The sequence below is a fragment of the Aristolochia californica genome, unplaced genomic scaffold (genome assembly GCF_029961685.1).
Source record: "Aristolochia californica isolate CCGP_79_NKW_82.1479 unplaced genomic scaffold, dmAriCali1.0.hap1 SCAF_2, whole genome shotgun sequence".
NCBI classification, from domain to species: domain Eukaryota; kingdom Viridiplantae; phylum Streptophyta; class Magnoliopsida; order Piperales; family Aristolochiaceae; genus Aristolochia; species Aristolochia californica.
This window is the reverse complement of record NW_027181881.1, coordinates 8,846,163-8,859,563: the sequence shown is the minus strand read 5'-3', so window position 1 is coordinate 8,859,563 and position 13,401 is coordinate 8,846,163. Positions and strand designations below refer to the sequence as shown.

Genomic DNA, 13,401 nt, shown 5'->3' with positions numbered 1-13,401 from the left:
CTGGTACAGGTACCTTCGTAGTCATTTCACAAACAGAAAAACAAAATGCCAAAAATCTAGTGAAAAATAATGTATTAAATCCTTAGTTTTCCATGTAAAATAGTGATCAAACCTTGCTGTTTCCTATAAGAGCTATTCCAAGGGAGAGTTTCCGCTTCATCCCACCAGATAAAGCCCCAACAACTGTATTAACTTTGTCTACCAAACCAACCTGACCGATAAGACAAACATAATAAAAGATTTATTTAAGCTTTCTGAAAAGCAATTTCCTAAATCTACTTTCTCAAACTGAAACTTCACAAATCTTGACTACAACAACAATCAAATAAAGACAACTTCATAAAACAGCTCCCATGGGACAATTAATTGACCAACCATCATAATCAGTTACAATTGGGACAATTCTGGACCAATTTGAAAGGTAGAGAATTACTTTTGAGGAAATTTGCAACTTCATTGCAACCTTATAAACCTCATGAAGACAATCCAACTTCTTCCAACTTTGGTTGATGGTTTGACAATGTGGAAAGGACACCTTTTAGTACAGCAGTAAGGAGAATCTTGTTATCATCAGTTGAGACTCTGAAGACAAGAGTGTTAAACATCAAGTAGGGCTATTTTGATTATTTTTGTATTATATATATGTCTCTAGGAGTATCAGCGAGATGAGGTTATTGTTAGAAGTCTATGGTCCAGATTACATGTTATTCTGATGTTTAGTTACTGAATTATAGAGATTCGAGTCATGAGGGGTATTTGTGTAAATAGACATCAAGTCACTTAAATGAAGAATAAAAAGAAAAAGAGGTCAATCTTTTCCCGTATCAAGTGTCATTTAGCACACTCAAGTTTCTCTCATCTCTCACTTTCTTCTTTCTTCTTTCTTCCTCCACTCTTCTCCTATTTTCCATCTTTTTTATGGTATCAAAGCAATAAGGTCTTGATCCGGAGCTTGTTAAGCACTCTATTCTTTCTTCTCTGACATCTCCACTCTCCAATGTCAATGGTAGCCACCTAAGCAAGAGCAGAAGCTTTCTCCGCCGAACGGGAGGACTGACGCTCAAGGGCCTAGGAGCTCCAAAGGGGCTTGAGAAGCTTGAGTTTCAGCGAGAGGGACCACTTGCTTGGGCCGACAGCAACAATCCTTCTCCAAAAAAACTGGACCGAAGAATCAAACGAGGGGAGATAAGGGAAGAAAAAGGTCTTGTGGGGGCGACAAGGCTTTGGCGAGGCTCGGGAAGGAGAGGTGGGAATGCAAAGTTACTACCGCCAGTGGTCGCCGGAAAACTCGCCGGAGAGAAGCTCTAGAGAGCTTCTGCCAGCTCATTCCAGGTGAAGCAGGAGTTGGTGCTCTCCAGGATGAAGAGGTGAGCAAGGATCGAGCTCCCCCGGCGCTGAGATATTCTACAATCTCGGTGACCACAGAAAGTAATTGTTTCTTTCTAATAAAGTTCTCAACACCATTTCAAAAAAAAAAAAAAAAAAAATCTCTACCTGTAACACTATTCCTTCTTCATTGCAGGAGGCTCTTTTATCTCCTCATTGGAAGTAAGCTATGGATATTGAAATGGAGGTTTTGATAGATCGGGGCACTTAGCAACTGTGTGATTTACCATCAAGAGCAAAAATTGTTGGTTGTTGATGGGTTTATACAATTAAATATAATGCAGATGGTTCTATTAGCCAGTATAAAACTCGGTGGGTTGCTAAGGGGTATACTCAAACTTTTGGCATTGTTTTGTTTGAAACTTTTTCGCTTGTTGCTCATTTATCATTTGTTTTTATTTTGAACTCAGTTGCAGTGAATCAAGGATGGCCTCCACGTCAGCTGGACATAAAAACACCTTATATGGTGATGTGGAAGAAGTTGTGTATATGGAGCAACCTCTAGGATATGTTGCTTAAAGCATGGTCAACGTGCTTGGTTATAAAAAATTCAGCCAAGTTGTAATATTTGGGATTCTCGAGGAGTCATTGAAATCACTCTTTGTTTTTAATGAATCTAGAATTGTGGTGCTAGTGGTTTGTGTAGATGATATTATATTATCTAGGAGTGACATTTCTGATATAGAGGATACCAAGTCTCGTTTATCTGCACATTTCCAAACTAAAGAAAAGTTTACATCCTTTCATAAAAAATAAAAAATAAAAGTCTCGTTTATCCGCTCATTTTCAAACTAAAGATTTGGGGTCGTTGAAATTTTTTTGGGCATTGAAGTGGTGAAAAGTAAAGGAGTTGTGATAACATGACACAAATGTATAACAAACATACTTCAGGAGTACGGTTTGTTGGGAGCAAAGCCAGTCGATACCCTAGTGGAAGTGGGACATGACCTCCATGATGATCAGAGTGTGGAATTTTTTTGAAACAGTGATGATTTTATTACGAAGAAAAGCAAAAGAATACATCAAGGGAAGCCTCCCCTAACAACAAGAGATTGCGAGGGACCCAATTTAGCACACAAATCAACAGACGAATTAGTTGATCTAGGAACATGGCACCAAGTACAAGAGGTAGTGGAAACTATGTCCATACTATCAAGAAAAAGCTGACAGTGACAGCACGGGGGAAAGGAGGCGATGGAACACCAGCCATTGACGACTTTGGAATCACCCTCCACGATAAGTGAACCTCTGAACAATCCTAGTAGATGTGAAGCCTGTAGAGGAGGCCAAAGAGCTCAGCAGTAGTCAAGTCCGCAATGCCGAGAGGAACAGAGTATGACATAATAGTTGTTCCTCCAAGGGGTAACAGAAACCTCCCCCCCCCCCCCAAAAGCCAACTAACAACGGATTCCCAAAAGCACTGTCGTCAAAGTTGAGCTTATAATAACCAGTGGGGGAGGCTCCCAAGTATTGACTCAGCGAGGAGCAGAGGGAGGGGGCAAGATAAATGAAGAACACAATATCGGAGGTTAGTGAGCAAGTTAATTTATGCAACAATTACTAGACCTAAAATTTCCTTTGCAGTAAGTATAGCCACAAAATACACTTAGAAGCTGCACAAAGAACTTTGACAATTTGAAAGGGGCACTAGGAAAATGTCTTTTCTTTAGTCCTAACAACCATATGAAAACATTGGTTTTCTCTAATGCAGATTATGCTAGGTCCAAATTGAACAGGAAGTCAACCTCTAGATCGGAGGACATTTGTTTTGTTGGAGAAGTAAAAAATAGAATGTTGTGGCCTGGTCTAGTGCAGAAGTTGAATACAGTGTAATGGCTCACACGGTGAGCGAGCTAATGTGGGTCAGATCAATTACACGGGAATTGAGTTTCAACCAGGATGAACCGATGAGTATGTTTTGTGATAATCAGATTGCGATCTTCATCGCAAGTAATCGGGTTTTCCATGAGATGACTAAACACATTGAAGTGGATTGCCACTTCATTCAAGATGTTGGTATGAAGAAGGAGGTAGTTACTCCGTTTGTTCGGTTTGGAGATCAGTTGGGAGATGTCTTCACTAAGGCCCTTAGCAAGCAAAAGTTTATATCGTTTTGCAATAAGTTGGGACTCCTGGATATTTGCGCTCAAGCTTGAGGGGCAGTGTTAGAAATACATCCAAGGGTACTTAGGTCATTTCATCACCTCTATGGTTTAATTTATTTATGTAATCTTGTTCGACATGTTAAGTTATATTAGTGGTTAAATTTTCATATACATAGAATACATAGTTAGGGAGATATAAGGAGAATAAGGTTTATTAGGTGTATAGGGGCATTTTTTTGTAATTATCAGCCCAAATCAGTTATTTAAGAGAGTAGGGGGTCATGCACGGTGCCCAACAAGCCTTCTCTAGCTCTTCTCAAATTATCTCTTTTTTTTTCTCTTTTTCTCTCATTTTTCTCTTCTTCCTCCACCAAAATTTTACTTTTCACACTTATAACCCATTAACTTTTGTTCTCTTTTTTTTAATATGGGGTTTTTTCCCACTCAACACTCCCCACATATCCAGGCTTACACATAACGGGCCTGAGATGTGGACACAAACCCTCTAATAGGGCAATAGATTCCTTCATCAAGCCCACAACAAATAGGCTTCTATTTATGGAGCCCCCAATACACAAATAACTTGGGGATCACAAACTAGGCCTCTGCCCACACACATAACCTGCTCTGATACCATGAACTGAGTTTTTGGGTTCAACCCCCTTCCATCCCAAAATGACTAACCTCTTAAAAGGCCTATTACTCAACCTTATAACCCATTAACTTTTCTTCTCATTTTTTAGTGTGAGACTTTTCCCACTCAACAAGAGCATCCAACAGTGCATAAAACTTCAAGTACATATATTGAGCCAAGCCATAATTCACCTCTTATCTCTAAGATTCTACAAAAGGTTCTCCAAACAATTTCTTCAATGCAACAACAACAGTGATTTTATTTCTCCCATTAGACCTTTCGATCAGAGAGAGCTTTCTATAAATTGAGGATGACGCTCAGCAGAAACATCAAAGGTATACGAATGAACAACTCCTATCCTTGGCTTCATTGAAATTTTAATTAAATTCATGGCGGTAAATGAAATGGATATAATATAGCATCTGGAAATCAAAATAAAAGAATGAGTTGTGATCTACATTTCAGGTTCTCTGGGGATGAGATACTGCTAGCAGTTCATTCTCCTATCATTGGCACTTACACCACCCTACTAGCATCAACGCTCTATAATTGAGTTGACAAAATAATAACAAGACCAAGAAAAAGTAATGCAGTCTAGAGAAAGGTAATTATTGGAGACGCAATAAATGCAATCAACATAAGTATGAATCTTCACAAGTAGATCCAAAGCAATACTAATCATACTCACTTCATCAATCATTTCATTTACTTTGCTTTCCAACATGTCTTCCTCAACGCCTTTCAAGATGGCAAAGATTTCTAGATGTTCTTTGACCTGTAAATCCGTCCATGGAAGGAAAATTTTGCATAAGCTTATAGAAAATATGGATCAATATGGTAAAACTATCCATCTGTTCTAAAATATTTAAAAATTATGACATCTTTTAGACGGCATAAATCAATTCATCCTAAATGCAAGAATACAGACAACCCAGTGATACTACAATATGTTATATAAAAGTGTCTGCCTTTTTTCAAAAAGAACTATGTATCAGAATGAAAATGGTTCTAGATACTCACAGTTAATTCTGGGAAGAGAATATCATGTTGTGGGCACACACCCAGTCCCTTCCGTATGTCATCCTAATGAACAGAGTAACGAAAGAAGAACAAAAGAGAAACTGAGAGAAAAGAAAATGAGAGCAATCTTAATGGTTATAGATGACCAGTGACCTCATTAAATAGATTATTCATTACTAGAAGTTTTGATACAATATAGAGTGATCTAACAATCAAAAGTAGAAAATAAAAATGACTCCCAAAGCTAATACACTTTGACTTTCTAAATATTTTTTTATTTTTAAATAATACTGATTTTTATTAAGACAAAAACTCAAAAGACATATTACAAAGGAGGGAATCTTTCCCATACAATGAGAGATTGCTGGGAAGTTCCGAATTTTGCCAATGCCAAAGAGTTGGCTGATCTAGGAATGAGATTCCAATTACAATGTGTAGAAGATACAATGTCAGCAATACTATCAGTGATTGGCCAGTGGCGCCAAGGGGGAGGTTGTCCTTGGAACAACTAATAACCGTCTTCGAGTCGCCTTCAATGATTAATTTGCCATGGAGACAATCCCTGAAGATTTGGAGGCCTAATAGCGGAGCACTAACCTCAGCAGTATTAGAATCGGCAATGCCCACCGGTCCAGCATAAGAAAGAATAGGGTATCCATTGTGACCTCTGAACACACTACCTGCTCCTGCTGGTCCAGGACATCCAATAGTACTACCATCAAAATTCAGTTTTATGCAGTCGCAAAGGGGAGGATCCCAGATAGCCATACTTGGAACTCTGCTGGGGCCAGACATATGAGCAATCAAATTCCAATTTTCCTGAAGGGAAACCCCCGATAGAGTGGAAAAATCCTTCTTTGTATGAAGCCAACTCGTGATGAGGCTAACGGCATGAGAAGCCATTTTGTCTGGGGTGCTAGCTTTGGAGTTAAATATCCAGTTATTCCGCTCGAGCCAAATACACCATGGAACATGCGCAAGACAGGCTGAAAGAATTAACTTGCCTGTCTTGCGCATGAAGTCCAAAATCAGTCTCATCACAAGTGACAGCCAGAAAAAATACTCCAACACATACACTCCCACACAGACATTGCTGGGAGGTTCCAAATTTAGCTAAGCTATTAGGAAATAGAAAATTTAATAAAATCACTTCACATTTTTTTGGAGAAAGTGAAATTTCATTAAGGAGGTCAAGGAATGCTAGCCAAGTTAGCTAGATAAATCAAAATTAAAGAACAAAATTTGAATACATCTTGCGTGATCAACTATGGGGAACTGGTCATCAAACACCACCTTGGTCCAATAGTAATCTTCGCCTACCATTATTTTGAGAAAGGATTGGCCATACCAATGCTTTGTCAGAGCAATGAAGAGCTGGTTAATGTCCAGCCTGGTTTTTCTGGAGCTGTCATTCGCCGTTCTCAGTGGCCGCTCAGAGATTGTAGCAATGCTGTAGAGGGTGTTGTCGGTCCAGAGTTCCACCAGAATACACCAAATAGAAATCCACTGCCCAAAGGGACTGGCAAGGACGGACGGTTCCCATTCCATAATTTTTGACAATGGCAGATGGCAGCAAGATAGGACATTCAATGCAGTGGCTTTATCACCTGAAGATTGGAAGAGAACAAGCCAATCAAGGGAGCCCAAGTAGGATATTCTTGGCAAGTAGTCCAGCTCAAAGACGAGCATTGAATCAAGAGGCGAGGCTGGAATGATTCCAATGGGGCTCAATCATGGTAACGAAAACTGCGGAAGTGAGGGATTGTCTTCCCCTTGCAAGGAGTCAGGCAGGAGATTGATAGCCAAAGTCAGAGATGGGGTACGAATGGAATCATCATGGTTAGGCTGGATGGGTGGTGGAGTTGAATGCGAGGTGGTATTTATGTTCAGTAAGGGGGGAAAGTGAGTTAACTAGGTTTCATGATTGGTCATGGGTGTGGTGGAAGGGGGTAGGAATGGGGGACCAGGCGAATTGTCAACATGCTCGGGGATGTAAATCCATGCCATAACAAGGTTGCCTCGATAATCCTTTACGATGTGATTTTGCGAGAGAGGAGAGCGATCGTAATCGTGTGAGAGGAGACCGAGCTTATCATACGCCAACTGCATCACATCGTGTGCCATGCGATTTTGAAATCGCTAATGTTCGCCAAAAATCAAAATGAGAGAGAAAGCTCCCCGACTATCATCGTTCCCACGGCCGGCGACTAGACCAATCCCAACAGCCACCGCCACTCTGGCAAGGCCATCGAAAACATTTCTAACACCGGTAGAAAACGCAATGAAGCTGCGACGAGAAGAAACGAAAAAAATGTCTCTCCACGGGCGAGGAAGAAAATCCAACAGACGGTCGGATCCGTCAGACCACCGCTCCGATGAGCTTTCTGAGGCTTTGACGGAGGACTACGAAGCTTGTTGGACGACGATCTCCCGACGAAAGAAGCAAAATAATCTTTTCCGCTTCAGCTATGGAAAATGTAGAGTTACCGTTGAGAAAGTCGCCCGGAAAACTAATCCGATGATCCGTATCTCCTCAGTTGATTGATCAAAGCTTTCCTTCATTTGCGTCCCAGTGGACACAATCCATAGCTTCAGGGTTTAGTTCCAATGAGCCACCACGGAAATAGAGAAATCCCGTGAACTTTGGTCACAGGATTCGATCTTCCTCTTCTCAGTGACTACCTTCCGTGGTCGCCGAGAATGTCAAGTCACCCACAGAAGAGGAACCTCCGTTTTGGCCAGATTGTTCATCCCCGAGGCCACAAACTCAGGTTTTGGCTGGAATGAGCTAGTCGTTGCACTCCAAAGCCTCTCCCCGATGCTAGATCCAGTAGAAACACCGATCCTCCCCAGTGATGCCAGAGTAAGATCCCCCCCACAGAAACATCCGAAATCATTCAAATCCTTCCAAACCTTCTCCATGACAGGCGTAGAATTTTGACTCGCTCCATTCTCATCCAAACATCCCCCAGCGTCATCAAATCCAGCATTCTTCACTGGCTGATTGACGAACTTCACCTCCCTTACACTCATAGAATCTCCTATCTCAGTCCCCAAACTTGGCTTGTTCATTTCGGAACCCAGCAGGAGTCTTCTGCGGCTCTTGCCCTCATACATCACACCACCTCATGCATCATTGGGGCCTCAGAGTGGCTCCTCTCAGCACCATCCAGCCAGTACGGCCAATGGGTCACTATTAAAGGGCTTCCTACCGAGCTATGGTAGAATGCGGTTCTCGAGAATCGTGTCTGAGTTTGGCTCCATCATTGCTTTGGACCTACTCACGGAGCACTGGCACCATCTGGATGAGGCCCAGATCCTCATCAATCCTCTTCACCCGTGTAAAGAGCAATATTTCAGATGTGTCATGGTGGATAAAGCGCAGTATTGGATCCGTATCAGCATCGTTGTGATGGATGGTTTTAGAAATGTGGTCCTCGAAAGCACAATCAAGCCTCAGGAAATCACACAGCCAGTCAATGCTCTGGGAAATGCACCTCTGGACTCTGCCCCCCTAGCGGATTCGATTCCCCCCAAGCAGCTTTATAGCTAGCAAGAGACTTATTATCGTTGACCCCCCGACTTTCCCACTTATCCGACACATCACTTACCCATCCACCCACCCGTCCCCCACAAAAAATACCCCTGGCCCGGACAGAACCTAACCCCCCCCCCCTATAAATCGTCCTCTTAGCCCCTACACTCCACAAGCTTTCCCCCGGATAATGGACTCTCCCCCTCCCTCACCACCAAGAAATCCCCACCACGAAAATGCCTCTCTGACGCAAGAGTCCGGAACTAGCGAGCGCACTCACCGTGGTCACAAGCAAAAAACTCCTCCCCCTCCCGTTGTCACCTGCCAATGCCGAGCTAGAGGTCAACAAAGACAGCTTCTACAGGAAGGACCCAGTGCCACCACTCGGTACCCCCATAACCCAGAGACGAGAGATTTCATCCTTCCAGAGCCGGGTGAAAGAGCTCAAAAGTTTGTGGCTGCTCTCCAGTCAAAACAACACCAATACGACCCAGAAACCGGGGCCCAAATAATGGAACCACCCATCTGAGAAGTCAAAGAAGAAGATAAAGGATCAATGATTATTCTCTCCTGGAATGTTCGTGGAATTGGGTCCTTGCGTTGCAGCGCCTCCATTCCAAACCTCCTTGCCTCTACCAAGGCAAATGTTGTTGTTCTCCAAGAAACCAAGACGATTTCTCTTCTCCTTGGATACATCCGAGAGTTGTGGGTCCTAAAGGAGCCCGAGTGGGCTTCAGTGGATGCAGTGGGAGCGGTTGACGGTATCCTACTGATGTGGGACACCAATACTATTGACGTGCTTGATCGTTGTTGTGGCTCTTACTCCCTTGGCATCAAGCTGTGAGCCAGAGATTCGGGGAGCATTTGGAGCCTAGTTGGGGTCTACGGCCCTACCAAACACCATGAGTGCCACCTCTTTTGGGAGGATCTATTGAAGACTTGTCAAATGTGGCCTATTCCTCTGATGCTTGTGGGCGACTTCAATGTTACTCGCTTCTGCTATGAGAAATCCATGTCGTCCTGAAGAATCACAACCTCCATGAAGCTTTTTGCTGACTTTATTGGCAGCAGGGACGTGGATGAGATTACCCTATCTGGGAAGGCCTTCACTTGGTCAAATGGCAGGCAGCCCCCTATCCTCTCAAAGTTGGACCGATTCTTAGCCAGCAATGATTGGCTTTAGCTCTACAGTAATGTCTCTGGCAAAGTACTCAATCGAGTCGTCTCTGATCATTGGCCAATTATGGTTGATACCCATTTTGGTAGTTGCACCCCCTATCCTCTTTCAGATTCAATAATAATTGGATGGTAGACCCCTCTTTTGATCTATCTGTCCAATCCTTTTGGGAGAATATGAGCATTGTTGGCCCGAGCGGATGGACCTTCCCAATCAATCTCAAGATGTTGAAGCCGTTGCTACGGTCCTAGGCCTCCGAAAAGAAGGTTTCTTCCTCAGCTGTGAGAGCCAATGCCCTTGCTCAGATAGCCGCTCTCGACTCTGAGGAGGAGTCTAGATGTCTCTCTTCTCCAGAAGTCTCTCAAAGGTACGCCCTTCAAGGGCAATTGCAGTCCTCACCCACAACAAGCTAGTTCACAGCAACGTGCAAGATTCAAATGGTTCTCCGATGGGGATGCTAATATTAAATTCCTCCATGCAATCGCCTCTACACGAAGAAGGGTCCACCACATCACAATGCTTAGCGTCAACAGTGAGACCACCTCAGACCGAACCCTTATTTCTGACTCACTGGTGAATTTTTTTATAGATTTATACTCTGATCACCAGCCTGCCCCCCCCCCCCCCCCCCCCCCCCCCCCCCCCTTCTTCCAAAGGGTTAACCTCCTAGCTATTCCATCAACTGTAGCTAGCCTCATCGAGCTCCCCTTTTCTAGTCGGGAAATTGAAATTGCAGCCCTTGGTTTTCCTCTAGATCACGCTCCGGGCCCGGATGGATTCAAAGGGAAATTTTATCGTCGTTGTTGGCCCTTCATCAAAGACGACATTTCTGGCATGGCCCACTTCTTTTATCAGTATGGCATCAAATATAGGAGCATTGGAGCCTCTTTCATCGCCCTCATCCCTAAAAAAGATGGGGCAAACCTCCCATCCGACTTCCGGCCGATCAATCTCACCACCAGTGCATATAAGGTGATTGCACGCCTCCTTGCTTATCAACTCAAGGCAGTCCTCCCTATTGACATTCATCATGGCTAGAGTGCTTTTATTAAGGGAAAAAACATTCTTGATTCGGCCATGGCATGTCGACATCATTTCAAGGTCCTCGAACTCCCCAGATTTATCCTCAAGTTTGACTTCGAAAAGGCATTTGACAAATTTAACTAGAAGTTTCTGGACACCCTCTTGGGGAAGATGGGATTCGGGGAAAAATGGCTTTTGGATCCAAAGTTGCATCTCCGCTGCAAGCTACTCCGTCTTTCTCAACGGAACAGTTTGTGGGTATTTTAAGGGAACCAGGGGAATCAGACAAGGAGATCCCTTCTCCCCCTTGCTCTTCAACATGACAGCAAAATATCTATCCTCCTTGATCTACTCGGCCAAGAACATGGGATGACTCCTCCCCACGACAGATTGCACAGCCTTTGATATTCCGATCCTCCGATTTGCGGATGACACTATTTGCTTCAGGGTTGGTACTATGGATCAGATTAGAAAATTGTGTTGTTTTGGGATTATTTGAATTGGCTTCCGATTAGAACATAAACTGGGGAAAAACTACTCTTCTTGGCTACCACATTGATCCAGCTGGGCTTCAGGATATGGCAGACTACTTGGGATGCTCTGTGGAAAATGTGCCAGTTACATATCTTGGGCTCCCACTTTTTGATTCTCGGCCTTCGACGTCACTATGGTCCCCCCTCATTCAGAAATTTGAAAAGAGGCTAGCCACTTGGAGGGGTAAGCACCTGTCTACAACGGGGCGTCTCACTCTCCTCAACCCTTGTCTAGTAGGGCTGCAAAACTATATGTTATCATTCATGCACTGTCCGGCCTCTGTTTGCTCCAAAATTGATGTCATCCGTCGGTGATTTCTCTAGAGAGGTTCAGAAGACACCTTCAGATACCATTTGATTAGTTGGAAGGATATTTGCATGCCTCATAATAGGGGAGGATTGGGCATCCGGCCTACAAGGGAAATGAACAAAGCTCTTATGCTCAAATAGATTTGGAATTTCAACAACAATCATAACAGTTTATGGAGGAATATGGTTAAATTCAACCTTCAGTTTTCGGGTGCCTGGTGGAGAGAGGGTGGCGCTGCTCGACTCCTATCCCCGATATGGAAATCAATCTTCAAGTTCCTTCCAGTATTCAGAGATGCTACCTTGTTTCACACGGGCAATGGAAGGACCCTTATCTTCTGATCGGATGAATGGTGTGGCCCCCGATCCCTCTCGAAGGACTTCCCGGGGCTGCATAGGGTGGCTAGAGACCTCTCTTACTCTGTGGCCAATTCATGGAGCGATCGGTCGTGGAGTCTCCCGTTTCCCCAAGGACTAAATGATGAGGAATCATTGGCTTTTTGCTCTCCTAACCAGACTCAACAGTACTATTATGCGGGAGCATTCAGTTGATAAGTTGATTTGGAAGCCCAACACTACTGGCCTATTCACTGTTACTTCTGCTTACTCTCATATCAGAAAGCAAGACTACAATAAACATGAGTACAAGGCAAATCTGGCTTGGAAACTCTCAGTACCAAGCAAAATCAAATTTTTCGTATGGTCGGCCATCAAAGGACAGCTTCTTACCTCGGATAACCTTCATAGAAGAGGCTTCACCGCCCCTGATCTTTCTTGTCCCCTTTGTGGTGAGTGCGATGAGACAGTCCAACATGTCTTCTTACACTGGATTTTCGTGGCAAGTCTAGATGAAGATTTTTTAAAAGATTAGACTCCAAGTGGGGCTACATCAGGACCTCTTCGGCACCTTTGAGATGGTTCGAGGGATTCACCTTCCTCGGTTGGGCAAGTTAATACTTTCGACATGTCTTGCACCTGTTCCATGGTGCATTTGGCTCGAGCAGAACAACCTGAGATTCAACTCCAAAGCTTGCACCCCGGACAACACAGCTTCTCATGTCGTGGGCCTCATCTCAAGTTGGTTTCATACAAGAAAGGAATTTGCCCCTCTATAGGGTGTTTCCCTTCGGGAAAATTGGAGTTTGATCGCCCATATGTTTGGCCCCTGCAAAACTCCGAGTATGGTCATCTGAGATCCTCCCTTTGTGACTACATTAAGCTGAATTTTGATGGTAGTGTTATTGGTTGTCCTAGACCGGCTGGAGCAGGCGGTGTGTTTAGAGGTCACAATGGTGACCCTATTCTTTCTTATGTTGGTCCGATGGGCATTGCCGATTCTAATACTGCTAAAGTTAGTGCTCTGTTGTTCAGCCTCCAAATCTTCAAGGATCGTCTCCATGGCAAGTTTTTTTTTTTTTGAAAAATGATGTATAAGTTGTATTAAAAGAAAATATGAAGATTGCAATACCTTGCTAAACAAGGTCTCCCTCCACAACAACGTGTTGGAGAGAGACGCCTAATTTAGTCTGAACATCAGCTAAATGATTAGCAGATCTAGGAACACAATTCCATTTACAATTTAAAACAGAAATTAAATTACATATATTGTAGAACATATTCCAATGCCGCCAAGGAGGATGATCAATCTTTGCACACCAATTTATGACAACTTTTGAATC

General features: G+C 43.4%; 1 protein-coding gene across 2 annotated transcripts in view; it reads right to left on the bottom strand.

The window, feature by feature from the left end:
- LOC137955991 (ABC transporter A family member 1) overlaps positions 1–13,401 on the bottom strand; it is a 104,915-nt gene that overhangs the window by 66,338 nt on the left and 25,176 nt on the right. For both annotated transcript variants that reach the window (XM_068803260.1, XM_068803261.1), the window contains 3 exons: positions 5,146–5,208; positions 4,814–4,900; positions 113–211 (listed from right to left, as the gene is read on the bottom strand). In XM_068803260.1, the coding sequence (XP_068659361.1) occupies positions 113–211; positions 4,814–4,900; positions 5,146–5,208 (249 nt within the window). The remainder of the gene's footprint in view (positions 1–112; positions 212–4,813; positions 4,901–5,145; positions 5,209–13,401) is intronic.